At 44.4% G+C, this 26532-nt stretch overlaps 14 protein-coding genes across 14 annotated transcripts; 4 read left to right on the top strand and 10 right to left on the bottom strand.

The window, feature by feature from the left end:
• Positions 1-8: 8 nt before the first annotated feature.
• Positions 9-1650, bottom strand: V1514DRAFT_301142 (uncharacterized protein). The gene is made up of 5 exons (XM_066925543.1): positions 1272-1650; positions 1091-1214; positions 678-1027; positions 357-623; positions 9-302 (listed from the first exon to the last, which is right to left on the bottom strand). Exons 1-5 carry the CDS (start codon positions 1365-1367, stop codon positions 111-113), a joined length of 1029 nt encoding a protein of 342 aa, XP_066785895.1. The 5' UTR covers positions 1368-1650; the 3' UTR covers positions 9-110.
• Positions 1651-1807: 157 nt separating this feature from the next.
• Positions 1808-3467, top strand: V1514DRAFT_65167 (uncharacterized protein). The gene is made up of 2 exons (XM_066930092.1): positions 1808-2247; positions 2307-3467. Exons 1-2 carry the CDS (start codon positions 1864-1866, stop codon positions 3345-3347), a joined length of 1425 nt encoding a protein of 474 aa, XP_066785894.1. The 5' UTR covers positions 1808-1863; the 3' UTR covers positions 3348-3467.
• On the bottom strand, positions 3391-5260 carry V1514DRAFT_323996 (kinase-like domain-containing protein). The gene has a single exon (XM_066926343.1). It carries the CDS (start codon positions 5151-5153, stop codon positions 3579-3581), a length of 1575 nt encoding a protein of 524 aa, XP_066785893.1. The 5' UTR covers positions 5154-5260; the 3' UTR covers positions 3391-3578.
• Positions 5261-5436: 176 nt separating this feature from the next.
• Positions 5437-8732, top strand: V1514DRAFT_65102 (uncharacterized protein). Its single transcript, XM_066930091.1, has 5 exons — positions 5437-5604; positions 5681-5833; positions 5933-6070; positions 6136-6362; positions 6425-8732. Exons 1-5 carry the CDS (start codon positions 5571-5573, stop codon positions 8489-8491), a joined length of 2619 nt encoding a protein of 872 aa, XP_066785892.1. The 5' UTR covers positions 5437-5570; the 3' UTR covers positions 8492-8732.
• Positions 8733-9693: 961 nt separating this feature from the next.
• On the bottom strand, positions 9694-12228 carry V1514DRAFT_65073 (armadillo-type protein). Its single transcript, XM_066930090.1, has 5 exons — positions 12155-12228; positions 11867-12078; positions 11674-11759; positions 11460-11580; positions 9694-11391 (listed from the first exon to the last, which is right to left on the bottom strand). The coding sequence occupies exons 2-5, from the start codon at positions 11895-11897 to the stop codon at positions 9833-9835; spliced, it is 1797 nt and encodes a 598-aa protein (XP_066785891.1). The 5' UTR covers positions 11898-12078; positions 12155-12228; the 3' UTR covers positions 9694-9832.
• Positions 12128-13161, bottom strand: V1514DRAFT_323990 (TFIIIC subunit-domain-containing protein). Its single transcript, XM_066926342.1, has 2 exons — positions 13017-13161; positions 12128-12940 (listed from the first exon to the last, which is right to left on the bottom strand). Exons 1-2 carry the CDS (start codon positions 13146-13148, stop codon positions 12485-12487), a joined length of 588 nt encoding a protein of 195 aa, XP_066785890.1. The 5' UTR covers positions 13149-13161; the 3' UTR covers positions 12128-12484.
• A 138-nt stretch (positions 13162-13299) lies between these two features.
• On the top strand, positions 13300-16641 carry V1514DRAFT_323987 (uncharacterized protein). Its single transcript, XM_066926341.1, has 3 exons — positions 13300-13613; positions 13683-14391; positions 14463-16641. Exons 1-3 carry the CDS (start codon positions 13395-13397, stop codon positions 16508-16510), a joined length of 2976 nt encoding a protein of 991 aa, XP_066785889.1. The 5' UTR covers positions 13300-13394; the 3' UTR covers positions 16511-16641.
• A 2235-nt stretch (positions 16642-18876) lies between these two features.
• On the bottom strand, positions 18877-19446 carry V1514DRAFT_274604 (cyclin-domain-containing protein; the record flags this gene model as incomplete). The annotated part of the gene is made up of 1 exon (XM_066924860.1): positions 18877-19446. A coding segment is annotated over one exon (570 nt), but the record flags the coding sequence as incomplete, so codon positions are not given.
• A 200-nt stretch (positions 19447-19646) lies between these two features.
• V1514DRAFT_357047 (DnaJ domain-containing protein) lies at positions 19647-20454 on the bottom strand (the record flags this gene model as incomplete). Its single annotated transcript, XM_066929654.1, has 2 exons — positions 19647-20324; positions 20389-20454. The coding sequence occupies 2 exons, from the start codon at positions 20452-20454 to the stop codon at positions 19902-19904; spliced, it is 489 nt and encodes a 162-aa protein (XP_066785887.1). The 3' UTR covers positions 19647-19901.
• Positions 20455-20608: 154 nt separating this feature from the next.
• On the top strand, positions 20609-21562 carry V1514DRAFT_274802 (uncharacterized protein; the record flags this gene model as incomplete). The annotated part of the gene is made up of 2 exons (XM_066924870.1): positions 20609-21234; positions 21376-21562. The coding sequence occupies 2 exons, from the start codon at positions 20609-20611 to the stop codon at positions 21560-21562; spliced, it is 813 nt and encodes a 270-aa protein (XP_066785886.1).
• V1514DRAFT_323981 (uncharacterized protein) lies at positions 21349-22773 on the bottom strand. Its single transcript, XM_066926340.1, has one exon. It carries the CDS (start codon positions 22581-22583, stop codon positions 21600-21602), a length of 984 nt encoding a protein of 327 aa, XP_066785885.1. The 5' UTR covers positions 22584-22773; the 3' UTR covers positions 21349-21599.
• V1514DRAFT_323979 (40S ribosomal protein uS14) lies at positions 22724-23651 on the bottom strand. The gene is made up of 3 exons (XM_066926339.1): positions 23441-23651; positions 23002-23101; positions 22724-22932 (listed from the first exon to the last, which is right to left on the bottom strand). Exons 1-3 carry the CDS (start codon positions 23500-23502, stop codon positions 22924-22926), a joined length of 171 nt encoding a protein of 56 aa, XP_066785884.1. The 5' UTR covers positions 23503-23651; the 3' UTR covers positions 22724-22923.
• On the bottom strand, positions 23652-24963 carry V1514DRAFT_323976 (uncharacterized protein). The gene has a single exon (XM_066926338.1). The coding sequence runs from the start codon at positions 24881-24883 to the stop codon at positions 23762-23764; it is 1122 nt and encodes a 373-aa protein (XP_066785883.1). The 5' UTR covers positions 24884-24963; the 3' UTR covers positions 23652-23761.
• Positions 24964-25301: 338 nt separating this feature from the next.
• V1514DRAFT_274730 (uncharacterized protein) lies at positions 25302-26167 on the bottom strand (the record flags this gene model as incomplete). Its single annotated transcript, XM_066924866.1, has 3 exons — positions 25302-25741; positions 25793-25942; positions 26014-26167. 3 exons carry the CDS (start codon positions 26165-26167, stop codon positions 25302-25304), a joined length of 744 nt encoding a protein of 247 aa, XP_066785882.1.
• Between the last annotated feature and the right edge of the window lie 365 nt (positions 26168-26532).

Raw genomic sequence — 26532 nt, 5'->3', positions numbered from 1 at the left:
AAGCATACTACAATGAAATCTTTAATGCATTGTAAGAACATTCTGTAAATAATAATAGTATATATACCGAACGAAATATGAGGAAATCATCCGACTATTCAACGTTCTTTCTACTTAGGTTGTAACGTCTCGTCTTTAGCCTCGAGGAGTAAATATTCTAGAATGTCACCAAGGGTCACGATTCCCTTCAGCCGACCTTTTGAGTCAACTACGATCAATCTATGCAGTCTAGATCTTCGAATAGTATCCATTATGGTATCGAGTCTATCCTGATCGGTACAGGTATGTACTCCTTCGAAATCCTATACATAGTTAGGCCCTATTAAAATAACACCAATGACCGGATTCATTCATACCTCAGGCCGCCGCATAAGTGCTTCACCGACAGTGAGTTTCAAGTCATTATATATTCCACCTTTTATTAATGTGAGAATATCGACGGACTCGTAAATATTTTGCAAGATTCCTTCGCTATCCAAAATCGGAATGCTGGATATGCCTCTGGAGGCTAGCAAGTGGATAACATCAATAACTGGCGTGTCCATGGTAGCAGTCGCAAGGTCGTCGTATTTGCCAATATTAAGATCTTTCAGCGGTTTTCGAAGCATTCTTGTTTCCTTGCACTTCATTAAACGTTAGTACGCTGGATATATAAAAACATTCCATTGTTGACTTACATTCAATGCAACAAACTTAAGAATTCGGTATTGTGTCAACACGCTCAAAACGATTTCACGTTGCTTTTCTTCATCATAGTCGATGAGTGGGATTCTTCTGCCTTTGCTAGCTACGGTTTTCAAGCAAGCATCGTATAGTCTTTTGAATGGGTGCACCGACACGGTCTCTATGGGTTGCACGCCGATTGCCTTCTCGACGTCTCGTAGACCATCCAAAGTAAACTGATCAATCTTGTCCATCTTTTCCGGGTTTTGGTAGTAATATTGAATTACGTTAATGTAGTCTGATGAGGTTAACAGACCGGCAAACTTTGACGTTTTTGAATTCCATAATGGAGCGGAAACAATGCCTGGCACTAGGTTAATAATCTGTCTTGAACATCTAAAGTAATTAAACAACACCAACTGCGCACCATTTTGCAGTAAAATATTTAGTGATTTTCGGACCAGCAGAGACGTATCGAGCACCAATAGTCTAAAACTAAGTGGTAAAACATCGTACGCAGTTTTTCCTTTCAAAAACGCACGGATAGCTTTCTGAATTTATAGTTTTAGTTACCAACCAAAACCTCCAACTGAAATAAATTCACATACCAAGGCCTCATTTTGCTCAGTCTCTATTATATCTTCCGTCTCTTGAAAGATCACATCTTGGATGGGTATCCGCTGAGTTGACGGGGATATCTCCATATTTCTATATACTAATACGGTCTATGTGGTGCCAGTTAAACACACGAATGTGCCTGATCTTGCGTTATAAAATCTCCAATCTTGTTCGTTGCAGTTTGAACTGCTGTCACGCCTGTTTCGGACGTTAAAACCAACGCAAATTATATTGCAACGTAGTTTCAAATCGGGCAAAAAAAAAAAAAATATAATATAAAATAATATAAAAAAAAATAAAATAAATTAAAACAGGTCACAGTCCAGCTAACAAGTCTGGCTTACAAATCGGGCTGGAAATGATCTTTCCTCAAATGGTGATCTTCAACTAGTTCGTTACTACAAAAACCGTGGGGTCGTCGAGTGCGCGTAACCGTCCAACTATGGGACGTTTACACCCAATAGTTTAGCCAGATAAACTATTCACGTGACTCTTGGAAAGGATTTGATAATAAATTGTTTTGGTAGTTAATTACCAACTGCTTAATCTTGCAAGAAAGTTGAACTTCAATGGACGCAAACCATGAGGGCATTATGTCTTGAATTAAAGCAATTGTCGGGTACGTTAAGAACACATCAGACTTTACGGTTCTGTTCAAGGATATGCCAGCAATTTGCAGCTACTAGGCATGCGTCAATACGGTGTGAACCACCTGTTCGGCGTCCGTTCTCTTCCACGATTCGGGTTGAACAAGCACGACCGCATGCCAGACCGTATAGCACTGACGTACGCGATTTTTTTAAATCCGAGGATGTCGTACCACTTTCCGGTTTTGTTGACCTGTCACCAAGACGAGGTCTTATCGAAGTCACCGGACCAGATGCGAAACGCTTTCTGCACGGGCTGCTTACAAATGAACCTCCGGAAGGGCCAGACGGCGTGTATGCTGTGTTTCTGAATGTAAAGGTAACAAATAATATTATGTCAAGTTATTATCCGCGCATGTTAACTTATGATGAATACAGGGCCGGATACTTTATGACGTGTTCATTTATCCTACCCTTCACAATCCTAAATGGGTTAAAACAAATGCAAGTGCGGATTCCGATGCTCAGACGTACTTAATTGAGTGCGACAATCTTATAGCAGACAAACTTTTGAAATACATGACATTTCGCAAACTTCGGGACAAGGTAAATATTAAGAAACGCAATGATTGGAAAGTATGGTTTGCTTGGGAGGACGACATACAGAACTTGCAAGACCGGCAAGCTGCACATCAGCCTACCGAATTAGACCTGTTCCCGTTTTTAGTCAAAACGCCGAACTTTATAGGCGCTGATGATACCAGAGCTCCAGGGTTTGGCGTGCGCATGGTTCTTTCGAATGATGCGGAGAGCCCGCTTTGGCCGCTCAGAGTGTACGAGGAGGGTCGGGTGGAAAACTTTGTCAAATCCGATTTGCATACATACGATATTCGGAGAATAGAATATGGCATTCCAGAAGGCTTGGATGATTTCAAGCCAGACGATCTTTTGCCTATGGAAACTTGTATTGACATGATGGGAGGGATTAATTTTAGTAAAGGTTGCTACGTCGGGCAAGAGCTTACCACCAGGGCCAAGCGAGTCGGCATCACTAGAAAAAGATTATTACCTTACTCTTTGTACGATTTACAATCTGAGACTCCTCCAGAATCAATACAGTATTTAACCGGGTTTACACTACCTCTGAACCAAATTATAGAGTACAGGTCACCAATTGTTGCCGCCGGCGACAAGCCGAAACTTAATTCACGAGGAGAAGTTGCTCGGTCAATTGGACGTATTATTTCCATCAAAAATAATATTGGACTGGCAATAGTTTCAATGGATTGGATCGAAAAGGGTCCTTTTGCTGAAAGAAGTCGGGTTGTGCCGCATACGGAAAATGGTGATTTATTTTTAAAAGATGCTGATAACGCCGATGAACATAAAGGCATTGGCATCAGATTTTTTAAGCCATATTGGTGGCAAGATGCGGAAGGTGTACATAACAATTTAAAGTCTGCCGAAGAGACAGACTGAAAAACAAAACAAAAAAAACCAAAGACAAAGGCAAAATGAATGATTAAAAAAAAACATTCTTATTATTTGTACATAATTATTACTTTTTAACTTTCCAAGTTACTAAAACCAAAACCAAAAAAAAAAAAAAAAAATTATTTTCGTATGTAACATAATAATCATGACACACCTAGAACACCAAAAATATAATATAATACAACCAAATTTTTTTTTCCCTGTTTGATCTTTTTTTTAAGATTCGTTTAAGCCTTCAAATAGAGGATGGTGACGAGCATCTCCAATTTCCCACCGCTCCAAAGGATCTACAGCCAAGCACCTGCGTGTAAAATCGACCACTTGGCTGTTTGAATTTGCCAGCAAATGATCGCTATCAAATTGACCATCGCATATCTGTTGTTGCAACTTGGGAAAAAATGAGTGCATGAATGGATATTTTCCTGTAAAAAGAACATACGTGAGCACGCCCAGGGCCCAAATATCCTGACTTGGTGATATTGGTAATAAAGAAGCACCAGGAATGAGACGCTCAGGAGGTAGATACGGAAGAGAACCCGTGATATCAAGTTCATTACCAGATATAGCGGTCGTAGAACTTGTCATGCTTGAAATTCCTGATGTTGAATTGCTATCGTCTTCTTGAACATCAATGAACTCTGCCATTCCAAAATCACACAGCACAAGACGTGCATCCAGAAGCGTTTGGTGCTTCTCTGGATGATCAACATGAAGTAAGCAATTTTCGGGCTTTACGTCACGGTGAACTATTCGCAAGTCCTGGTGTAAAAACCGTAGGGCGGAACATAACTCATGCAACCACCTGATTTTAACCTTAAATGGTACGTTCGTATTTGAATCCATAATTGCATGAAACAAGGTTCCACGATTAGAATAATCCATAAAGCAAAATGTTGCGTAAGGCGTGTCATGAACTCCAAGAAAGTTTAAAATATGAGGATGTGGAGGTGAAATGCACTTCCAGATAGTGAGTTCATGATCAAGGTCGGTTTGGATGTTCTCATCAGGCTTGCTACCCTTATGTTGTGACTTCAAAACGATTTTGACTGCGTGCGTGATTTCTTCTCCATGATGTATGGTGTATGCCTTTTTAACTTTACTGAAGCCTCCTTTGCCAATGAGCTCGCCCAGCACATAATCACCAACTTCTTGACCGTCATCGTCCGGGTTCGGCACGTCAACTGGCTTGGGCGTGCCGCCAAATCGAGCCAAATACTGAGATGCGGGAGAGATTTCAGCTTCATTATTTTCCATATCTTTGATTGACCAGGATCGCCGCATGCTTCGAGGCTTTGGATTTCGCCATGAGTACTGCTTTATTGATGACGAGGGCGATTGGTCATTGTTTTGTGCTGCTATTGGAGCCGACGCCAAGGAGAGTGTAGAGAGTGAAGTAAGATATGAACCTTCAGAAAAAGTACGTTTTACCCGCACTGCATTTGCTGGCGATGACGACAATGACGAGGACGACGACGAGCTTGTTGTCGTTGTTCTGGATAACAACAATGACGACGAACCTACTGTTGCGCCTTTGCCAAGTTCCGCGGTCTGAAGATGTAGCAACTTTGGATGTTGCCGAGTAGCAGTAGCGATCGGCAGATTCTCCAAGGTTTCGTGTTGTTTTTTTAAAGCAGTCTTGGAAATTCGATAAATCGGTTTCTTAACAGACATGATTTCTTCTTTTTCTGAAAGCATGTCGAGTAACGCGGTCGGCATACGTGGAGACAGCTCAGGTGTTGGTGAGGAAGAAGCAGTGGTGGCTTCATTTTTTTTATAGCTCGTGGTTGTCATTGGACGATCAATATTTTGTATGGTGACAAACCAAAATCAGACAAGACGCCCTGAATTCTCCGAGATTTTCGGACGGTCAGGCGGTTCCTCAGCCGACGACGATCAAATATGTAATTCATTACATTATCACGAAGTGGACGACGGACGTCTGGCTATTTCCCGTTTGAGCAACAGCGTGCGCGTGCAGGGCTGGGTGACACGTGCTGGCGAAAGGCCTGAAGCAGGTACGAAACTCTGTTTAACCCCGTTTTACAGTTCGCTTGAACGCGCCCGACCGACGTTCACGCGCACTCCCCCCTTCTGTGGATGCCATTCTCGAGAGTCTACAGGTTTTGCGATTTTATTTTTGCATAAAACCATTTTGTTCATGTGCGTGTGCATGTGCATGTGCATGCCATTGAACTAGAATTGCGCGCCATGACGCAGCCAAATTCGTCGTTTAATCTTGCAGGTAATTGTGTGCTGAACAACGAATCCACCTTTGTTTATGCAGTTTTGCTAACGGACGTTGTAATATTACCTACTAGAATCATCTTCTGCATTGCAAGGGCTCATTCGTGCTGACCATGAGGCTGCTGCCGGCGTGAACATAAAAATCGATGCGTCCACCACTGACACAGCGGAATTGAAAACTGATAATGCGGTCATGAGCAATCCAGGCCATGACGAGATTTTATCTGGTGATGAACAAGTTGGACTAATTTCAATTTCTGAGGCTGACGATGCATCTCACGCCTCGATGGATATTCATGATGAACCTGATGTTAATGATCATGAAGAAGTTGCAAACAAAGAAGATGACGATGACGACGACGACGACGAAGAAGAAGAAGAAGAAGAAGAAGAAGAAAATGATGATGAAGAAGACGAAGAGGATGCGTATGAGTTATCGTCTAGTCCGTCAATTGCTGACGAATGTACGTACACTGTGTCAATTTTTTTTATTCTTGATGTGTCTTGGACTTAACCATTTTATCATTAGCCGATATAAACTTCGACTACGTTTACGCGTTTCATTCGTTTCAAGCAACTGTACAGGGTCACGCCAATGCCTCAAAGGGAGATGCCATGTGGCTTTTAGACGATACGAATTCATACTGGTGGCTTGTTAAATTGGTCAAGAATCAATCAGTTGGATACCTGCCTGCAGAAAATATTGAAACTCCAACCGAACGACTGGCTCGATTAAACAAGTATCGAAATGCTGATGTACGGATTCTAATAATTTTTTTTCTTGGTTTGATTCTAATTTTTTTTTTTAAAAAATATAGATAGCTGCTTTTAGTGAAATCCTAGCACAACCGCCAGTGAAGGAGTCACGAAACCCCTTAAAACGCCTACGTTCTCGGAAACAGGCAGTATCAACCATGGTTGCTACCGATAAATCAAAAGCAGTATCCTTTACTACGCCGACCTATTATGACCCTCCAGAAGGCTACTACATTAGTGATGATGGCGAGCTTGGTGATGAAGAGGATGACTTTGATGATGAGGATGATGATGATGATGATGACGATGATGACGATGATGAGAATAAGAATAAGAAAAACAGTGATAATAAAATTGATGATCACGAATTTGATGAGAATGACGATACGATTGAATGCATAGAAGAGGAGCAATCACAAGGCAGTGAAGGTCCCGATGGCACGTCTTTGAACGATGTTGATATTCAAACGAACGAAACGATACATGAAGAGGTTAATACTAATGATACGCTACAGCTATCGAACAACGCAGTGAATAATTTGATCCGCGATCAATCAATACAAGATGAAGGTGCCCATGAGCTAGTGGACCATGTTACCGATTTATCACTAAACCAGACTGAATCTCAAGGGCTGAGTGCTGTCGAATTAGTAGTGATTGATTCGAGACCTGAAGTCGATCCGCCTTTATCTTCATCCTCACCCATTCTAAGCTTTTCCGGAGTTTCAGTTAGCTCTCGGCAGCAACAATTTGGCGGCTCGAGCCCATCACGAGCATCATCATCATCATCATCATCATCGTTGACTGACGAGCAAGTTCAATCTTTAGAGACTGCATCTACGGTTACAGATCGGCCACGGAAGCTTCAGCGGAACAATTCTAATGGCCTGCTAAAAACAAAATCATCAATTGATAGGCTTTCATTTAAATATTTCAAGCGTGATGAACATGAAAGCACCACCAGCACTGATAATAATAATAAACTAGATGAAGATAAGACCAAATTTCGGCACAAGCATTCGGGTAGTGGAAACGTGTTAAGCAACATATTTAGACGGAAGCGGCCGTCCAGCAGTAGCGTGGACTCGGTTAGATCGATTTCGACAACTTCAGTTAGGAGTACGGTATCTACTGATTCTAGATTATCAACCGATCGTGAACGTCCGGCCGCGATTGTCGAGTCAGCAGGAAGCGAAGCTGATCAAGACGACGATGTCACGTTGATCATGGACGGTCAGCAATTTGAGAGTATCAATGATCAACCGGAGCCAGCATCAGAAGAAGTGCAATCTTACCAGCCTGTTGTTACCGGCACGCCGGCAGTCTTGGCATCGTCGTCGAGGCCTTCAAGCACGACATCATCACCATTCGATGACATTTTCGGCAACCGGCAATCCCGAATTCGCAGTGGCGGATCAAACTTGACATCCGTGTACAGTGATTCATCGTCTTCAACTGCAATCATGCAATCGTTTTCCGGCTACGAGCGTGTTTCGATCACGTCAAATTTTGCTGGCGAACGCCACGATGATGATGATGATGATGATAATACTGATGCCGGAAGCAGTAACAGGGACCAGGAGCAGGAACAGGACATGCAACGGTCGGCATCTGGAATTGCGATGAACAATAGCGGTAATGATCATGGAGATGCCGATGAAGATGATGAAATCACTGCTGCGGATGACACGTTTTATTCTGCGAATGGTCTTTTAACTACTTACATGCATTCAAGTTCTCGTACCGACGAGGATGACGCCGATGGTGATGATGATGATGATGATGATGATGACTACATGCTGAGCACGATTGGTTCAGCATCACAGCAGAGTGATGCACTCGACACGTCGTCGCAATCTAGTCCGCCACTGGACCTGATCGGTTCATTAGCCGAACTTGATGGCAATCGTGATCATCACCCGGTTCAAGACCACTCAACTATAAATCATAACGAGCCACAAGCCTCCAACGTGATTGGCAATATTGATCGAGATGTTAATCCAATGCCAGTGCGAGTGCATCCCGAATTGGCAAATAATTTGACCAAGTTAAGTCAAGATCTTAATACGTTTTCAACCAAGCTTGATAATTTACTTTTACGGTTTTATGATACTCATTGTCGGGCATGAATTTTTTTTTTTTTTTTTTTTTATTTTGGCTTTTAAGAGATCTTTGGTTGGTGTGTTGTAAAAGATAACGGCAAAGTCTTTTTTTTAATTGATTGCGAAGGTTTTCAAGCTTCGTTGACCTTGATGTATCATTATGATGTACTGTTATATTTTTATTTTTTTTTTAGTTTTTCCATATCATGAGAATGGTTTTGGGTTGTGTTTTTTTTTTATTTTCTTTGCCGGACCGATAATAAAAATTAATGAAAAATCAAAGTATATGATTATAAACTTATAGTTGATTTATTTTATGACCCACCGCCGCACTGTATAGATTAAAGACGAAAAAAAAAAAAAAGACTAAAAACAAAAACACGACTGGCGAGAACGAAATTGATAAGAAAAACCAATCAATAAATCAATCACTCACTCACTTGCTCACCCACACCAAAAATTTTTTTTTTCCTGATTATAACTGCGCTGCATTGGAACCCTTAAATCTTTTTCATTTTAATTTTTTTTTTTTAGTTTTTTTTCTGGTTCTCCATCATTCTTCAAAATAATACAAAAAAAAACAATCATAAATCAAATAATAATCTTTACAAAACAACAACTTTAATTCATCGATGGTAAAAGATTTCGGAAAAGAGTGACAGACAATAAAAAGATAAAAAAAACAAAAAACGAGTGACATTAACTTAATGAGCGTTAAAAAAAAACCATATTTCGATACTATTGTGATGCTGTTTTTTGATGTCAAGTGTCAAATTGACATTGTAACCGTTATTTTGAATAAAAGCCAGGACAATGTCCTCCCAAAAAAAATAAATAAAAAGAAGACGAAGACCAATGCCAAAAATCAAAAAAAAAAAAGATTTTGATTTTATTTTCTTCAAGAAACGATGATTTTAAATGAAAGACTGTAGAAAATTGTCAAATGTCTACATCTTAATCTGGTCATATGATCATGACTCTGAAGAAGTAGAACATGGTGAGTGAGTAAGTGAGTGAACGTGTGTGGATTGAACCAATTTCCGTTGCCAAAAATTGTAAAATAAGAAATAAACAGTCCAACCCTGCACATTAACTCTAAAACAAAAAACCAAAAAAAAAAAACAAGAATTAAACAAAACAAGTACCACCAAAAAAAAAAAAAAATTAAAATAAAAAGAAGACGAAACTGTTTCAAAAATATACAATGGTTATCGTAACCTGTACAAGTTATGAAACGAAATTAAAAAAAAAGCCAAGGCTGAAAATTTCTTGTAGAAAAAACAATACCTTTGCAACCGTTGACAATAAATGAAACCTTTCCACAACCCAAACAAAACAAAAAACAAAAAAAGCCAATTTGATATATTCTTATGATAAAGTAATTTCAAGTTGCTTCATCACGCGAGTAGCCAAACTTATGATCTCACTTTCGGCTTCATTATCTTCTAAATCAATTAAATCCCGTCCATTTTCTGAAGATAATTGCTCTGTTGCAGCAGAAGGTGAAGTTAATGGTAATTCCCGACCAGCCAACGTGAGAACTGCACTCGTGATTGCTTGTGATTGCTTGACCAAGTCAAATACGGACTTGTCCGCACCTTCCACAAATTGCAACAACGTCCATGCCGCGATATGTTCAAAGATCAAGTCATTACTATTCAAGAATCGAATCAAGTAATCTGACATGCCACCAGCAGGTTGAGTCCATGATTCCACAAACGCACGGTAGTCACCGACCTTGGATGACAAGTTACCTAACGCGGCACCGCCGTTGCCCTGAACTTCAGTATTAACTGATCTAGTTAACGGAATCAACACTTCAATGATATTCAAGGATAGCAAATTTTGTTTTAACTCTTCGCTGAGAGCCAAGACGGCAATACATGCAGTCATTTCGCTTTGTACGGAAACAGGTGCCGTCAGGATGCTCGATATAAACGTGTCCACCGCACCTGCATCCACAATGGCCTTTTTGTTTCGCTCCGAGCTTGCGGCAAGGTTACGCAAAGTGGAGACCGCATGGCATTGAATTTCCTCATTCGCAGTATTGATGGTCGTCGTAGCAGATACAGCAGTCGATGATGATTCATCACCATTCGTAGCAGTGCTGTTATTCCTCTTGTTTTTGTTGTTGAGTAGTTCGACCAACGGTCTTAAAAATCCTACTTCAATTATGGGCGCCTCGTTATCTGGATGAATCGAGATGTTCCGGATGCATGCCACTGCAGATAACACCAATTGCGGCGAACCGGACTGCAGCAACCGCAACAATGGCGACAGGCCACCAGCCTGCACGATTTCCAATTGGCATTTCTCATCCGATGCCAAGTTTCTTAGGGCCAAAGCTGCTTGACATTGTACTTTTGACGCAGCCGAGTTCATTAACGAAACCAAATGAGATACCAATTTAGGCTCGGTCTCGGCCAAGACCTGCCGGCTTCCCGCATCGACCGCGATGTTGCTGAGCGCCGTCGTGCAGTAATACTGTACATCAGCATCAGCAGATGAAAGTAAGGCCACTAATACGGGTACGGCACCGGCGTTAACCAATTCTTGCCTGTTTTCATCCGAATGAGTCATGTTTAGCAATGCGCCGGTCGCGTTACGTTGCACGCGCATGTCCCTTGACCGGGCTAATTTGGTTAACGGCACCAACGCGCCGGATCGGGCAATCTTGACCTTGTTTTGTTCATGTGTGGCCAAGTTCGTGATGCAACCGACCGCGTTGCATTGCACTTCCACGTTTGCAGATTGCATCTGCTTGATTAGAGGTTCCAATCCGCCCATTTCGACAATCAAAATCTTGTTGTCGTTGTTAACCGCCAAATTGCCTAACGCGGCACTGGCTGCTCGTTGGACTTCAAAATCGGGACTTTGCAATAAAAGTAATATCGGCGATAACGCCTCTTCATTAACAGCTTGCACATCTGTTCCCCTCCCAAAAAAAAGGGTATCAGTAAGGAAATATTTTGAACAAGGAATAACATGTACAAACCTTTCTCTGTTATTTCAGCAAATGCTAATGCAGCACTTCGTTGAAGATCCACATTTGATGAATACACTAACGTGGTAAGTGCCCTAAGTGGCCCGGAACTAAAAAAGTCTTCTTCGCCTCGCTAAATAATGCAAAAAAAAAAAAAAAAGTCAAAATGTGTTCAAATTATATAATGATAAAACTTATGATCAATTGAACAAAAAAAAAGACTCACGTTTTCTAAATATCGTAGTAGTACCGAGACCGCTTCACGTTCGCTCTCTGCTAATAATGGAGCATACAGTCGATCTTGCGAATGCCCTGTATATATTGAACCAATCCAAGTTAAATAGTTATGTTTTTAAAAAAAATTACACAATCCGAAAGCAATAATAACGCTGATAATGATATTGACGACAACGACGTACCTCCGCAGCAAGTACTGCAACATCCACCCATTAATCAAATATTTTGGCTTCTCGAATTCAAAAGAAAAAAAGAAAAATAAATTAAGAATTAAATAACTCCTGCTATTTTTTCCTCTCTTCCGTTTCGGTAGTGGCCTACTTAATTTTTTTTTTTTTGGGGTGTATCTCTTCGAGGATGGGTTTGTATATATTAGTTTCTGTTTGGGCTAAATCTAAACAAAAACTATGGTTAGGTCACACCTTACATATACATATGTATCTGTCATAACCCTCGCAACCAATACTCACAAATCTATCACCCCCACAACAATTATTTGGAAAAAAACAAAAAGAAATAAAAAACCCGATTAAGGGAACGACGACGTAATAATAAAGAACATGTATATATTTTATCCAATACTTTATGTGTTCTCAACAAAACGGACGATCAGCCGCGCTCACCGTCATTGGCAAGGAGTTTTACCCTATCCCTTGATGAAAGCGATTGTTACGTGAATGAAAGAAATACTTAATTGTGACTATTATAAAAGAAGCCATCACATATTTGTACGTGTACCAGAAACAATTGTCTATATTATTTGCGTTTAGATAATTAATCCATGTACTTATATGTCACGATTAGCCTGGTGCTGGCGACTCGGTCGTTGGCACGTGACCTTCATCATCTTTGGATCGTTTAGCATCAATTTCCTTGATCCTATCAATCAAGGATTGCTTTTTAAATTTCGTCTGCATCGGTTTCGTCCAATCGATGCCGGCATATCTCCCTGCTTCTTCATTCCCACCACCACCACCGTTACTCGCAGAACCTGCTTCTGCGCCGGCATCAATGAAATCAGCCTTTTTAACTAATTTGCCTGGCACAAGCCGGATGTGTTTCCGAGTTGTGGCAATTAATTCACCTTGCTGACTGAAAAACATGTCCGTGCCGATCAAATCCTGCCATTGACCTTCATACACGCGTGGGCCGACCGAAATGATTGGCTGGTCCGTGTGCAGCCCCACGATCTTGACATCGCCAGAATGATCCAATGTTTGAGGCGTTGATGATAAATCTAGCGGAACGTAAAAAACCTATGACATGCTCTTTTACGTAAGTGAGTTGTCTTTTTATATTTTTTTGTGCTTCCAATTGGAAGTTTGTGTTTACCTCTTCATCGTCGGCAACGTCGTCGCCGTCGTCGCCAGTTCCACGATTATCACTATTCTCATTATCGGTTTCACCATCGTGCTCGTCGTAACGTCGATTTAAATAATCTGGTATCGCCTGTCCATGTTCCATGCCGAAATCGTGTAGAACATCAACATGATGCCAACCGGCAATCAACTTCTCGGTGTTACCCTCTTTCTCATTCAGGGGTAAAACTTTTTTTCACTGAACCGCAAGAAAAAAATCACGGATTCGTCCAAAGAAAAAATTCTATCAACCAACTCATTTGCAAAATATTAACGAGTATCTTGTAGAGAAAGACATTTTTTTTTTGCATTTGGTTTTTTTTTTTTTAATTAATTTATTTAATAAAAAATTATGCCGTCAGTTAAACGGAAGCAACCCGAACCAAAGGGCAAAATAATTAAAAAGCAAGATTCATCAACGACAACAGAGCCAGGTCCGGCAGTATCGTTCAAATCAAGTCTCATCAACAAGCGCGAGGAAGTATCGTTTCCTCGTGGTGGTGCTTCAGTACTTACGCCACTTGAATATAAGGAAGTAGCTAATGAAGCTGTTCGGGATGTCTTGTTTGAGGTATTTTATTTTTATAATCGTAATTTTGCATGATTTGAAACAAAATTATTCACTTAATCCTTTTTTCAGTCATCGCAACCGTCAAAGAAGGTTAAGACGTCATCAGATTCTTCAACCGCACCTTCATATAATGGCAAGCAAGATAAACATTCGAGGCATCGAGAACGTGTCACTCAACGGAAATTACGAGATCAGCAAAAGAACGGCAAAAAGGATGGCACGAAAAATAACAGCGAGTCGGCAAAAATAAGTAAGATCAAGATCGAAGGTGTTACGTTTAAGCGGCTGGTGCCTGGCACGATCGTGTTAGGTCAGGTTGCCAGTATTGGTGCTTACGAATTGGCATTATCTTTACCGAATAATTTAACCGGATACGTGCCCATCACAAACATCTCGGCACAAATTTCCAAAAAGCTTGAAGCTGTTGAACAAAGCGAAGATGAAGATGACGAAAATAAGGATGAGGATGAAGATGACGAAACTGACAAGAACGTGCCGGATTTGAAAACATTATTTTCGATCGGGCAATGGCTGCGAGCCGTGGTCACGGAGCGAAAGTCGGACAATGATGGTACCGCAAAATCGAAAAAACACATTGAGCTATCAATTAAGCCAGAGATTGTGAATTCGTCAATCGATAAGGCCGACCTTGTTAAGAGTCAAACCGTGCAAGTATCCGTAGCCAGCGCGGAAGATCATGGTGCCATCCTTGATGTCGGCATTGATGATCTGTCTGGGTTCATTTCCAATAAGGAACTTGAATACTCTGATTTTAAACGTACGTTATAGACGAGCAAGCAAATTGTATTGAAATGATTGCTAACAAATAGGGTGGGGCGGGTTTTACAGAAATCAAGGAAGGCCAGACACTGTTGCTCACGGTTTTGAACAAGTCATCTAACGGGCGAACGCTCACGTTCACGGCCACTGCCGTGGCCAAGAACTTGCCACCGATTTCTGTCGTGCAAAACGTTGATTCGCTTGTGCCTGGTACCGTGGTCGATTTTGTGCCATCGCAGGTCACGTCGGGTGGGTTGGCAGGCAAGGCTGCGTCTGGATTGGTTGACGGTACGGTCGACTTGTTTCACGCCGGCCTGCATAATGATGCTGATATTGAGAGTAACCAGGACAAGTACAAATCAGGGCAGAAATTACGGGCGAGGATAATTTCGTACTTGCCCGGTGCAGATGAACATAAAAAAGTGAAACTGTCATTACTTCCGCATGTTGTGAACCTGTCATCAACCGAGGCGGCCGTGCTGGTGGACAGCTTGCCCGTCGGGCACCACATCCCGGCTGCCAAAGTGATCGCGGTCGAGCCCGGCATGGGCGTGTTTGTCGACACTGGCGTTGGCCGCACAGCCGGGTTTGCTCACATTTCCCGCCTCAGTGACGACCACGTGGCCGAGATTTCGGCCGAGTTTGGCGAGTACAAGACCGGCACGGTGCATGCAGCCCGCGTTACCGGTCATGCGCTGGCAGACGGCGTGGCATTGGTCTCGTTACAAGCCAGCGTGCTTGCGCAACGGTACTTGCGGTTGGAAGATGTTGCCGTCGGTGACGTGATCACGGATGGCAAGATTGTCAAGATTTTGCCCGCCGGCGGCCTGCTGGTGTCCGTGTCGGACAAAATTGTTGGCCACGTGAACGAGCAGCATTTGTCGGACGTGAAAGTGTCGCAACCGGAACGCCGGTTCCGTCCCGGCCAGGTCGTGCGCGTGCGCGTGTTGAACGTGCAACCGGACACCAGACGCGTGCGACTAACGTTAAAGAAATCGCTCGTGAGCGCGCCGGAGGACAAGGTCGCGCGCACGTACGAAGGGGTTCACCGCGGGCAACGGTTGGTGGGCACGGTGATCAACTTGGTCAGCAAGGGCGCGATCGTGGAATTTTTCGGTACCGTGACTGGGTTTTTGCCGTTGACAGAGATGAGTGAGGTTAAGATTTCAAGTCCGGGTGAGAAGTTTAAGGTCGGCCAGACGGTGGACGTCAGGGTCGTGAGCGTGCATGCGGAGTATAGAAAAATGCGGGTCAGCACGAAGGAGAAGAAGGAGAGGGAGAGAAAGAAGTCAGATCCGAAGAAAAAAGGGGAGAAAAAGAAGGAGGTAGCTGAAGCTGAAGAAGATAAGGAGGAAGAGGAATTGTCTGATGGGCAAGAAGAAGTGGACGAGGATAAGGCTGAAGATGAGGATAAGGATGAAGATGAGGATGAGGAATTGGAGTTTGAAAACGATGATGATGATGACGATGATGATGACGACAATAATGATAATGATGATGATGAAGGATTGGAAGAATCATTATCGAACAAGGATGATAAAGAGTCGCCGGCGGCAGGATTGACTACGTCAGGGTTTAATTGGTCATCCGGGTTAGATGACCAAGTCGACGACAATGAATCGGGATCGTCAGAAGAGGAAGATAATGAGGATGAGAATGATCACGATGACGGTGACAGCGGCGACGAAGACAAGCGACGCAAGCAAGAACGACGACGACGGCGGGCTGAAAAGGCACGGGCCAAGTTACAACAAGATCAAGACGTGACGGGCGAGTTATCAAATAAGGAACCCGAATCGGTTCATGATTTTGAACGATTATTGATCGGATCACCAAACTCATCCGCGTTATGGATCCGGTTCATGGCATTCGAAGTTCAATTGGGTGAGATTGAAAAGGCACGACAAGTTGCTCGTCGGGCATTGCGAACGATCAATTTTCGATTGGAAAATGAAAAAATTAATGTCTGGACCGGATTGTTAAATTTGGAACATAGCTTCGGCACGGCCGACACGTTGGAAGCCACGTTTAAGGAATCATGCGTGTACATGGACCCGGACGTCATGGCCAAGCGGTTGCAAGTGATTAAAAAACAGCGCGCGGCAGGGCAGCGGTGAAGAAGTTTAAAAATAAAAAAAAAAAGGAGAAAAGAATTTTACAATTTTAATCAAGTGGTAATTTTGAATGTATAACCGCGTAACGTTTATTACTGTAGTTATTGTGAATAGTAACCCAATAATTTATCTTTTTTTTTTTTTGTTTCTTCGGGCGCTGCATTTGTGACAGGGAGAAGTAAAATTACATGGTGGTATTAGATCCGATTGCTAATAATGGGATGGATATTGTGATCGAGGGGGGGGGGGGGCGACCGGACCCACGATGCTCGGTAGCGCGAGTTGCGGATAAAACTGCCCAACGAACAAGAAGCGTGTAAAGGATTTTTTTTTAAAACGGAATGGCCGGGGTACGAATTAAACAACACAAAGATGACATGCACTTTGTGATATGCCGGTGAAACGTTGCCTGTGGTCAAGTTGCCAAAGTGGCGAACACGAGAGAAAGAGAGAATGTGAAGTGGTTGTTGAAACGTATCGGTGTTAATCGGTATTGCTAGCACGGGTACATACATATCTTGCCTGTAATTATTAATTAATTCAGGGCTAGTAGTGTACGTATGTGCTTTAGACTCATGTGTTTTTAAATACAGCGCAACAAATAAGTAAGACCCAAAGCAATAGGTACATAGTTCATGTACAGTAAGCTATATGTAGTTTCAACGTACTAATAAAAAATAAAAAAAAACCCAACGCACGGACCCAAGATGCCACCGAAAAGCAGTGAGTGATTTGACTAGACACGAACGAAACCGCCAAGTGGCAATTTTGCAAATCAGGTTTGAAAAGCAAGAGGGTACTATCCTTGCCGATTTTTTTTTAGTATATAGTACCCATAACGTACTCAAACCGTGTCATGGGGGCATCTTTTTCTCCCATTGTGAAACCAGGCACGTACGAATTCTGGACAATCGTATCACTCCTTTTTTTTTTTTTTTTTTTTTTTTATCAATACACATAAAATGCGTTGGGCACTTTAATTACGTTGAATATATATATAACGTGAGAGAGAAAAAAAAGTATAAAAAAAAAAAGTGTAAAAGTTCGGAGTCAGGCGGGTCGATCAAATTTTAGTTCAAAAACGGCCAGTTTAACCCAATCCGGGAACGTTCTAACGCCTGGGGCGGGGAGGTAAGGATTAGCTTCTCTAAAATAAAACAGCAAGACTATACTCAATCTTGGTCATTAAATTATTTCGGCAGGTTGATTTGAGGCTCACTAAACTTTGTACTCGCGTTGGTTGTCACTATCGTAAATATAACGCATGACTTCATGGTTTTTACTCAACACGAGCAAATGGTAACTTCTAACTCACTATATTAAAATAAAGTCTAATTCATAAACATGTCTATGATTTTAAGTACCTATACTAGTTGGTCTGTGACGAAATTATACCCCCCCAATGCAAAAAAATAAAAAATAGGCAACAAATGACAATTCAAGTCCAATCAAATGACCCACTATTATACGACATGTTGTCTTAACCGATACAGAGTACCTTCTATCTCGGTATGTCTTTTTGATAATTAAAAAAAAAAAAAAAAAATTTCTGATTCAAAACACATGACGAAAAAAAAAAATGCTAACCAACAAAACTCCGCAACCGTGCAACGACACAACCGGCGCATTAATAAAAAAAAAGAAAATGAAACCAATAATGTAATAACTAAACCCACCCCGCTCATTGCCCTGGTTTGACCGTGATGTTTTTTTTATGTACAATAAATATTAAGCCAAGCAAAATTATAATGACTATATGCAAAAAAAAAAAGCTGTTAAAATGTTCAATGTAGTGCAGAGACTGTTTACCAGCCGGTCGGCATGGTTATTGCCCGTACGGATGTGGTTAATGACGGATAAAGACAAGCAAGGGACTGCGATGACGCTTGCACCTGCGACGGTTGCGGTGGTGGTGGTGGTGGTAGTTGTAGTTGCTGTAATTGTTGTAGCTTCGGCATGTCGATCCTGTGGTTGTTTTTGGCCGCACATCTATCAACAGCAGGCATGACCGGATATGCAATACCCGGCTGTGGCGGCAATGGCAATGGCAATGACAATGACAATGGCATTTTTACCTGCTGATGTTGGTACGGAGTGCTTGCCAGTTGCAGCCGAGGCAATAACGTGGCATGTTGCTGACGATAATATGATGATGATGATGATGATGATGATGGTTGCAACCGCTTGGCGACAGCGTAGGATTCGTAGTCATAGTCGTCATTACCGTCACCACGATACCGTCGCTTGCGCGACGGCGAAGACACGGGTGAGCTTGGCGCTGACAGTAACGCATGTTGAGCCGGCACGTACGCGGACGACGATGAAGGCGACGAAGGCGACAACGACCTGGTCTTGCGAATCACGCTGACAAACCCGGCCAGGGTGTCGGTCCAATCCGCCCATTGCGTGGCGTTCACGACCAAGTCATAATCAACATGACGCAAAAACTCAACTTCCATGACCGTGATTTCGCGCACGGGCATGCGACTGACGTCGGCCCAGGTCCGGTTCGTGAACGTGTTGTCGTCCAAAAACTTGCTCGCCAGCATGACCGCCACCGTAAACACGCGAAATTCGGAACCGTGAGCAGCACCGGCCACGACGTGAGGCGCGCACATGCGCAACCGGTGCAGGTACAGCAGTGCCAACGTGATTACGGGCCGGGAAACCTGAGTGCGGGCCAGCAGGCCGGACACGAACGACCGGAAGTCAGCCGACGCGGCAGACCAGGATGAGAACCAGAACAGGCATGTGATGTCTGCAGCCAGCGTAGAGTACTGGGCATCCGTAGCTGTCAATGGAGACGAGGACGAGTAGGCCAAGCATTGCAAGCAAGCACATGTGTTGCTACTACTGCTGGCGTACTGTATTAGGCCATGGTGGTCGCCACTACCTGCGGCCGAGTCAGGTGGTGGAGTCGGGAAAGAAAATGGAAACATATGAGCCGCAAACGTGTAGGGCGACGTCAACTGTTGTTGCTGCGACGACGGCAGAGGAGGCATGAAGAGCAGCCTCAAGGCGAAAAGAAAGAACGACCGGGCATGGGGATAGAAGAAAAGAGCACTAGGGGGGGGGAGATATATCTATATATCTATATTTCCGCTTGCAAGCAACCGCATGCGCCATGATGACCATGCCTGCAAGCTGGAAGCACCCAAAACATTTGCGTCGACCGTGTATACGTGCGTTGGTATAGGCTCGGTTCAGGGGCTGGCTGGCTCACAGCCGGATCACGACGGCGGCGACGGCAGCGGCGGTGCAGGGGCCATCCATACGAATGGTACACTATATACGTTATGTAATTCGCATGCATGCAATGCGGTCATTGACCACGCTAGTAACAACTAATTTATTTAACCACTATCCACTTCATCGTAATCTGACTTTGCGCTCGTCACGGCGGCCGACCGTTTTTGTCCGCGTCGCGCTGGGCCCGCAATGCCGCGCTCTGGGCCCGCAACCTGGCCAGCTTTGCCTCTCGTGCCGCCGCCGACGACGAAGACGGGTTTTGCTTTGTTGTAGACGCTGACGTGGCCGACGTGTTCCACCCGTTGCGCTCGTTGCGTTCCAAATCCGCCTTCATTTGCCGGCGGCGGGCGTCGAACGCGGCCTCGCGCTTGTGGCGAGCCTGCGCCTGCTGCCGGATTTCGTCGTATTGCTTGCGAGACTCGGCATCGCACAGCACGTCCACGGCGACCGTGAGCGCATGAAACTTGATCACCGCCGTGGCCGTCTTGTTCTTGTCCGGATGGTATTTGAGTGCGGTCCTGCGGAACGCCTTGCGGATGGCGGTCTCGTCAGCGTCGTCGTTCACGCCCTGCGTGCGTGCGTGTTAGCATATACGTTACAAAAACGAATTGCGTAGCATAATGGGGACGTACTAGTAAATCGTACAGGTCATACTTGTTTGTCACTTCTTGTCGTTCCGACACTGATGCGTTCGCCATGCCCTACGAATCATTCATTCATTACATCACAAAAAAAAAAAAAAATTAACGTTATCTGACTTATGTAATTCATTGCAGCGCGGGCACAAACCCTCATCAGCATGCGCATCCACTTGAAACCAAACGCACATTAAACAACTATTGCCGCAATTCCATGAAGCTCGACCAAGTCGAGGCTGCCATTGCCGCTGCCGATGCGGTCCGGCACGCACATGAGGTTCAGGCCACCCGGTTTTTAACCAATCATGATGCTCCTGCGTCTGCAGCTGCCGGCTTCGCGCTCGTGATGCGATGCGGGCAAGAACGAGCATGGCTGCACCACATGACCGGCCTGTTGGCTGCCGAGCGTGACTTGCTGACCGCATCTCGGTCCGCACGGGCTGCCGCTGCCGACAAGCTCGCGCTTCGACGGCGAGCATTGCAACGAGCCATTATGCAAACGGCCAGGTCTCCATCACCAACCGCATCTCTAGATGCCGACACGACATCGTTAACTTCGGTCAGGATCGAAATTGGACTACATCGGCACAGGATTATTAAAGATTTGGCAAGCCTTTACCCAATCGATCCCATCATTGGCCGGTCATTTGCGTTTGCGATTCGCGGCATCGAATTGCCCAACTCGTCGTTCGATGGCTGTGATGACGAATTGGTGGCCACCGCGTTGGGCTACACTGCGCATTTGGTATACCTTCTTGGATTCTATCTCGGCGTGACCTGTCGATATCCGTTGCACCCTGGCGGGCCTAGGTCATTCATTGAAGACCCCGTCACGGCCGTGTTACAACGAAACCACTATAACAATAACAATAACGACACCACCACTACCATAACAACCAACAACAGCAACAACAGCAACAACAGCAGTAATGCGTTTAACAATAACAATACCATGAATAATATCAACAATCCCTCCGGCAGTGGCAACATGTTCCCGTTATGGCGGCGGCCGGCCCGGTCCGCAAATCACGTTCGCAGGTTCGAATACGCCGTTTTTTTACTAAACAAGTCGATCGAACAGCTCATGAATTCGCAGTCCCTGCATGCGATCGACTTGCGGCACACGTTACCCAATTTAAAATGTCTTTTACTCAAACTAGAATCATGAAAATTTTTTTTTTATATAAATATTTGTGTTTGTTGCTTTAACCTTGTCGCGATGATGCATCGTGCCATAACCGCACCAGTCGCACGCCGCCCGCGATCGTGCCTAGTGCGCCAATGGCAAGGTCAGGTAGGAAGCCGTCGTGCGCCGACCAATGCAGTGCCAACGGCAAGTTTGCGGCATCGACAACGAATTCCCGCCACCATTGTTCTTGATTCCGTTTTGACACGCCATCGTCCTTGCTACCTGCATGACGTTGCCGAGCCAAGCGAGCAAAATCTAGCATCAAATGCGCGGCCCATAATCGGGATGACCATCGCCAAAGTTTGCCGACCGAAATGTTGTAGACCTTGTTGTTTTTGTTGTTGCCCAAGTCAATCACGTCATGATTGGCCAAAAATGCCACGTTCTCGACCGGTTGCATCACCACGTTGACTGCGACTTGCGCCCATGTAATTGCCTTCACCACCGGATCGTCTTCATCGCTTTCGTGATTGTTGTTGCCGTCCTTGTCATTTTCAACATTCGTAGTCTTCTTGGAATATGCGAGATCAAGAGCCCATTGCGCAATGCCCAAGAGACCCCATAACCGGCTAAACGTGCGGAAATCTGAAATCAAGCTTGACATTTTTCTCAGCTTGGTCGCCAAATGCTCGACCGCCTGGCCGTGGCCGTGGCCGGCACGGCTGGCGGCCACGAGCACGGACACGTACCGGACCTGACTGGCCAGGTCAACCGTCACGACGTCTTGCCCCACCACCCGCACGCCATCACGATCATTCACCCCGCGAGCCCATTTCAATACCGAACCGGTAAGCTTGTTGGAAGCCAGCAATGCGGACGCCACTAATAGTAACGAGTATTGACCGGTAAGCAAGTGCAGGTCTAATTGACTGGTGGATGATAACATCGTGGTGGCACGGCTTAGCCGCGGTCGCACTTGTGACTGCAGGATTGATTCAATTTGATTGCTATTCATTTCATTACCATTGTGATTATTACTACCTGCTGCTGCCTTGGACATTTTCCTGTGACGATGATCTTTTTTTTTATTACCGGGCAAACGCGCCGAGGCTAATATACTGATAAACGTATATTCCCATACTGTTTATCTACGATAATACATGCACATGCGCATGCATCAACATATACATGTAGGTTAAATAATGTTGAAATTTTTTTTTTTTGTATTCTCTATTCCTGCATTAAGTAGTAATCCCTTAAAATATATCACAAATCATAATCAAACAAAAACAAATAAGTAACATATTTTTTTTCCTGGCCCCTCCAATTTTTAAAAGAAACTGCTGTTATACAATAATGACAAGATAAGAAACAAAAAGGGTGGATAGGACAAAATGCATTTATCGGTTCTAAACCATGATTGTTAATACTATTAAACAAGCCACTTTGAACATAATATCAAATCATTGCTAATTTACCTTAACGAATCCGATATCCTTGGAGTATTCTCTGAAGCATTGTCTGCAAATGTTGAGACCGTACTTGCGGATCAAACCGGCCTGGTGAGCGCACACACGGCTATTTAAAAAAAAAAACATGGTTAGCGTTTGATCAAACATCATCATTTTTTTGCTGGCATTTATTTTCTTAATACGACTGAGTGGACTTTAGGAAATAGACAGATGAAGGCAACCTCCTAACAGCAAATGATTACTTTTCCCATGCCCCACTCGTGCAATAGAAACCCAGTAACCGTGCTTTCTCATTCACTCATGATTAAATTGATCACTGAAATGACAACCGATCTGTCCGTTTGTTGTTGCAGCCTCCAGTCCATCCATGCCATGTCGCGTCGCAAAACCAGTAAAATATAAAAGAAAACCTCAGTCATTCACTAGACCACTGCATGCAACATACCACTGACGAGATCCCTTGCCGTACTTTCTTGGGTGAGAATACCAAACGTCTTCGTGAGCCATTTTGAGATGATGATGAGATGTGGTGAACGATGTGGTGTTGGGTGAGTGTTGATGTTTTTGCTGGCCGTGCCGAACGAATGCGTGCGAGAGAACTGGTTGAACCGTGAACCGCGCATGGCCGTCATGGCAAAAACGCAGTCACGCGCTGCACCCATTCCGTCGCCAGCCGCACGAGCCCTAACTTCTTTTGCGCTGCAGCCCTAAATTGATCTACTTGGTAAAGCGGATGCATTATTTATTTACACTATTACAAGCTCTACTAGCTGGCTGCCCGCTCCCGGCGCACGACTTCTTGCTGCAATGCCGCCTTCATGACGTCCCGAGGTGCAGGCAGGCCGGTCCAAAGTTCAAACTGCTTGTAGCCTTGCTCCAACAACACGTCTGTTCCCCGCACCACCTGCCACGCACTACTTCTTGACGACGACGACGACGCTGCTGCTGCCTGCATCAACGGCGTCACGTCCGGCTTGTATGCCATCTCGATCAACACTCCGCCGCCTGTGGCATTGGCAAACAAGCTGCCCGGCACGTGATGCGCACTCAGGGCATCGCCGGGCACATTGCCAATCACGACCGTTACTTCACGCTGCTGCAGCTGGCCGCCGTCTGCACCCGTCGTTGTCGGCCACGGCCACGCGGTCACGTCCAAGCTGTCCACCACTACTATCCGGCTCTCACGCACGACATGATCGAATTCGGCTTTGAGTTCTTCAGCTTTTTGCCTGGTCCGGTTGTAAATGAAAATCACGCCGGTTCGCAACTGAGCCAACGCGTACACGGCCGCGCGGCCGGCACCACCGGCGCCAATCACCAGGCCGGCCTTGATTACCACGGCCGGCTCTTGTTTGCGTGCATTGTCATTGCTGCTGCTATTCGTCGTCGTCGTTGTCGGAATGTTTTGTAAAATGCAATTTGTAATACCGGTCCAATCAGTATTATCCCCAAGTAATTTTCTATTGTTCCGCCTGTCGTCGCCGCGGTCGCTGCCGCTGCTGCTGCTGCTGCTCGTAGTTCTTATTATTGTTGTTGATTGCTCTGGTTGTTGGTCAAGTGCTTTAGTCGCGTCATCATGCTTGTCGACAACGATCGTGTTGACCGCGCCGATCGCTTTGGCGGCCGGCGTGATCTCGTCCAGAAACGGAATGATTGCAAGCTTATGCGGCACCGTGACTGATGCGCCACCAAATTCGTTCCTGGCAAGAAACTCGCCCACATTATTATGATCATCTTGAACCTGCTTGCCGGTAAGGTCTGGCGTGTCAAATAACGAGTATGAATATGGCAAGCCATAATGTTGAAAGCCGGCGTTATGAATCGTGGGCGACAATGAGTACGAAACGTTACTCCCAAAAAGGCAAAATATCGATCCGTCAGATGCCATAATGAATTATATATATTATATTAATTTCTATGTTAACAATTTCGATATTTGGTTAAACCAAGACAAAAACAAAAAAAAAATGAAAGCATATAGTTATAAAATATTGTAAGCAGGGGCATGCGCTGGAGCATGGAGTTGAGGTATGGGTTAGATGGATGATGGTTAGGGTAAGAAACTAGTTGTACTATAAGGATGGCAATTCTCCTGTAGTTCCTTCGGTAATCCACTTAGTTACTGATATTCGGACTTACAGGTTTGTACATGTAAATACTTAATAGAATCCACTTAGTTACTGATATTCGGACTTACAGGCCGCGAACCCTGTCACAAATATAATAAAAAAAAATTAAAAATCCTGACTAACGCCTACCATAGTAAATTACATAAGCATATACTTGCAAAATAGCACATGCAATCATCACCGAGGAGCACGAGGCATTTGCCGAGCTCGAGGAGGCGGCGTGGAGTCCTGCACTGCAGCAGCCGGTGTTCTGGCATGCCGAGGGTATTCCTCATTGTCGTACTCATTTTCGTCGTCGTCATCGTCGTCATAATCCGTGAAGCCCGGTTCACGATGCAGTCTCAACTGCGGCGGCGAAGTCAACAAGCCGTTCTGCCTCGACATCAAAGACGATGACGTATTAGTCGCAGCAGAAGCAGTGGTAGAACTAATCAGCCCGTTCTCTTCCCTGCGTTCCCTGAAAAACTCCGCCACGGACGTGATCCGACGAAACGGCGCCGCAATCATTACATTGCTGTCGCCGTCTTGAAAATCTTGCGGCACGGAAGCCAGGTCATGCAGATCCAAATCCTTCCACGCTGACGCGTTCAAAAACGACCATGGTGCCGTGCCACTGCCTCCGTTTCCGGCACCTCCACCACCGGTGCCGGATACTGGGCCGACCGTACCGGGCGCAGCAGACGCGATGGCCGCTGCTGCCGCGGCTGCCGAAGCTGACGAGATGGCACCGCCATGCAAGGCTGACGTGTAAGCTGCCGGTCGATACCGACGTAGTTGGGATAACAAGATGCCGAACGCGGCATGCTGATCGGGCACAACTTGAGCATCCGCAAGTCAGTATAATTGTGCCTCGGGCCCAAAAAAAAAAAAAAAAAAAAGAAATGTTTACCGTCGTCTTCATCTTCAGGGTTGATCGGTTGGTATTCAGGCGAAATTATGATTTCTTCATCTGGCAAGTGCGTGCTGACCCATTCCTGCATGAATTCTGCCGACCGAGGAGTCGTGAGATGGATGTGCGATCGGCTTGAATCACGAGGTGGCATGATTGTTGCATAGATACAATACAATTTTAGCCTTGAATTACATGAAATATTGAAGGCGCGCGCGATTGTATTTAGATTCAGCGTAACAATTCAGTAAATTAATTAATTCAAGTATACGTGTATATTGTCAATAATAAACAAAATTAGCAAACCACAACAGCATTTGAAGTGAAAACTGCAAAATAAAAATAAAAAAAAAATAAGAAACTTATGTGACCTGTAAGGATCACTGTGCAAACGTGGGCCGGTAGCAATCGAACAAGAACCTGACCAAGAACTCTTGTTGTTCCGCAGGTGACGACGACGTGGTAAGCACCGGCGATGGTGTTGTTACCAGTTTATGAATACTACCGCTTCTACTATTA

The sequence above is a fragment of the Lipomyces japonicus genome, assembly GCF_038497905.1.
Source record: "Lipomyces japonicus strain CBS 7319 unplaced genomic scaffold V1514scaffold_2, whole genome shotgun sequence".
Classification (NCBI taxonomy): Eukaryota; Fungi; Ascomycota; class Lipomycetes; order Lipomycetales; family Lipomycetaceae; genus Lipomyces; species Lipomyces japonicus.
Note: the sequence above shows the minus strand (reverse complement) of the source record. Positions and strands in the feature narration are given on the sequence as shown.

Excerpts from the sequence above, each read along its gene's own strand:
- V1514DRAFT_301142 (XM_066925543.1), bottom strand. The coding sequence starts at position 1,367 with ATGGAGATATCCCCGTCAACTCAGCGGATACCCATCCAAGATGTGATC. Across the intron at positions 1,028-1,090 it reads AAATATTTTACTGCAAAATG|GCATTGTTTCCGCTCCATTA; the intron begins GTGCGCAGTTGG and ends ACCTAGTGCCAG. Across the intron at positions 624-677 it reads TTAAGTTTGTTGCATTGAAT|TGCAAGGAAACAAGAATGCT; the intron begins GTAAGTCAACAA and ends CGTTTAATGAAG.
- V1514DRAFT_65167 (XM_066930092.1), top strand. The coding sequence starts at position 1,864 with ATGAGGGCATTATGTCTTGAATTAAAGCAATTGTCGGGTACGTTAAGA. Across the intron at positions 2,248-2,306 it reads CTGTGTTTCTGAATGTAAAG|GGCCGGATACTTTATGACGT; the intron begins GTAACAAATAAT and ends TGATGAATACAG.
- V1514DRAFT_323996 (XM_066926343.1), bottom strand. The coding sequence starts at position 5,153 with ATGACAACCACGAGCTATAAAAAAAATGAAGCCACCACTGCTTCTTCC.
- V1514DRAFT_65102 (XM_066930091.1), top strand. The coding sequence starts at position 5,571 with ATGACGCAGCCAAATTCGTCGTTTAATCTTGCAG. Across the intron at positions 5,834-5,932 it reads CCATGACGAGATTTTATCTG|AAGTTGCAAACAAAGAAGAT; the intron begins GTGATGAACAAG and ends ATGATCATGAAG. Across the intron at positions 6,071-6,135 it reads TCCGTCAATTGCTGACGAAT|CCGATATAAACTTCGACTAC; the intron begins GTACGTACACTG and ends TTTTATCATTAG.
- V1514DRAFT_65073 (XM_066930090.1), bottom strand. The coding sequence starts at position 11,897 with ATGGGTGGATGTTGCAGTACTTGCTGCGGAG. Across the intron at positions 11,581-11,673 it reads TACTACGATATTTAGAAAAC|CGAGGCGAAGAAGACTTTTT; the intron begins GTGAGTCTTTTT and ends TGCATTATTTAG. Across the intron at positions 11,392-11,459 it reads TGCTGAAATAACAGAGAAAG|ATGTGCAAGCTGTTAATGAA; the intron begins GTTTGTACATGT and ends GGAGGGGAACAG.
- V1514DRAFT_323990 (XM_066926342.1), bottom strand. The coding sequence starts at position 13,148 with ATGGAACATGGACAGGCGATACCAGATTATTTAAATCGACGTTACGAC. Across the intron at positions 12,941-13,016 it reads ACGTTGCCGACGATGAAGAG|GTTTTTTACGTTCCGCTAGA; the intron begins GTAAACACAAAC and ends AGCATGTCATAG.
- V1514DRAFT_323987 (XM_066926341.1), top strand. The coding sequence starts at position 13,395 with ATGCCGTCAGTTAAACGGAAGCAACCCGAACCAAAGGGCAAAATAATT. Across the intron at positions 13,614-13,682 it reads TTCGGGATGTCTTGTTTGAG|TCATCGCAACCGTCAAAGAA; the intron begins GTATTTTATTTT and ends TCCTTTTTTCAG. Across the intron at positions 14,392-14,462 it reads TGAATACTCTGATTTTAAAC|AAATCAAGGAAGGCCAGACA; the intron begins GTACGTTATAGA and ends CGGGTTTTACAG.
- V1514DRAFT_323981 (XM_066926340.1), bottom strand. The coding sequence starts at position 22,583 with ATGTCCAAGGCAGCAGCAGGTAGTAATAATCACAATGGTAATGAAATG.
- V1514DRAFT_323979 (XM_066926339.1), bottom strand. The coding sequence starts at position 23,502 with ATGGCTCACGAAGACGTTTGGTATTCTCACCCAAGAAAGTACGGCAAG. Across the intron at positions 23,102-23,440 it reads GGCAAGGGATCTCGTCAGTG|CCGTGTGTGCGCTCACCAGG; the intron begins GTATGTTGCATG and ends TTTTTTAAATAG.
- V1514DRAFT_323976 (XM_066926338.1), bottom strand. The coding sequence starts at position 24,883 with ATGGCATCTGACGGATCGATATTTTGCCTTTTTGGGAGTAACGTTTCG.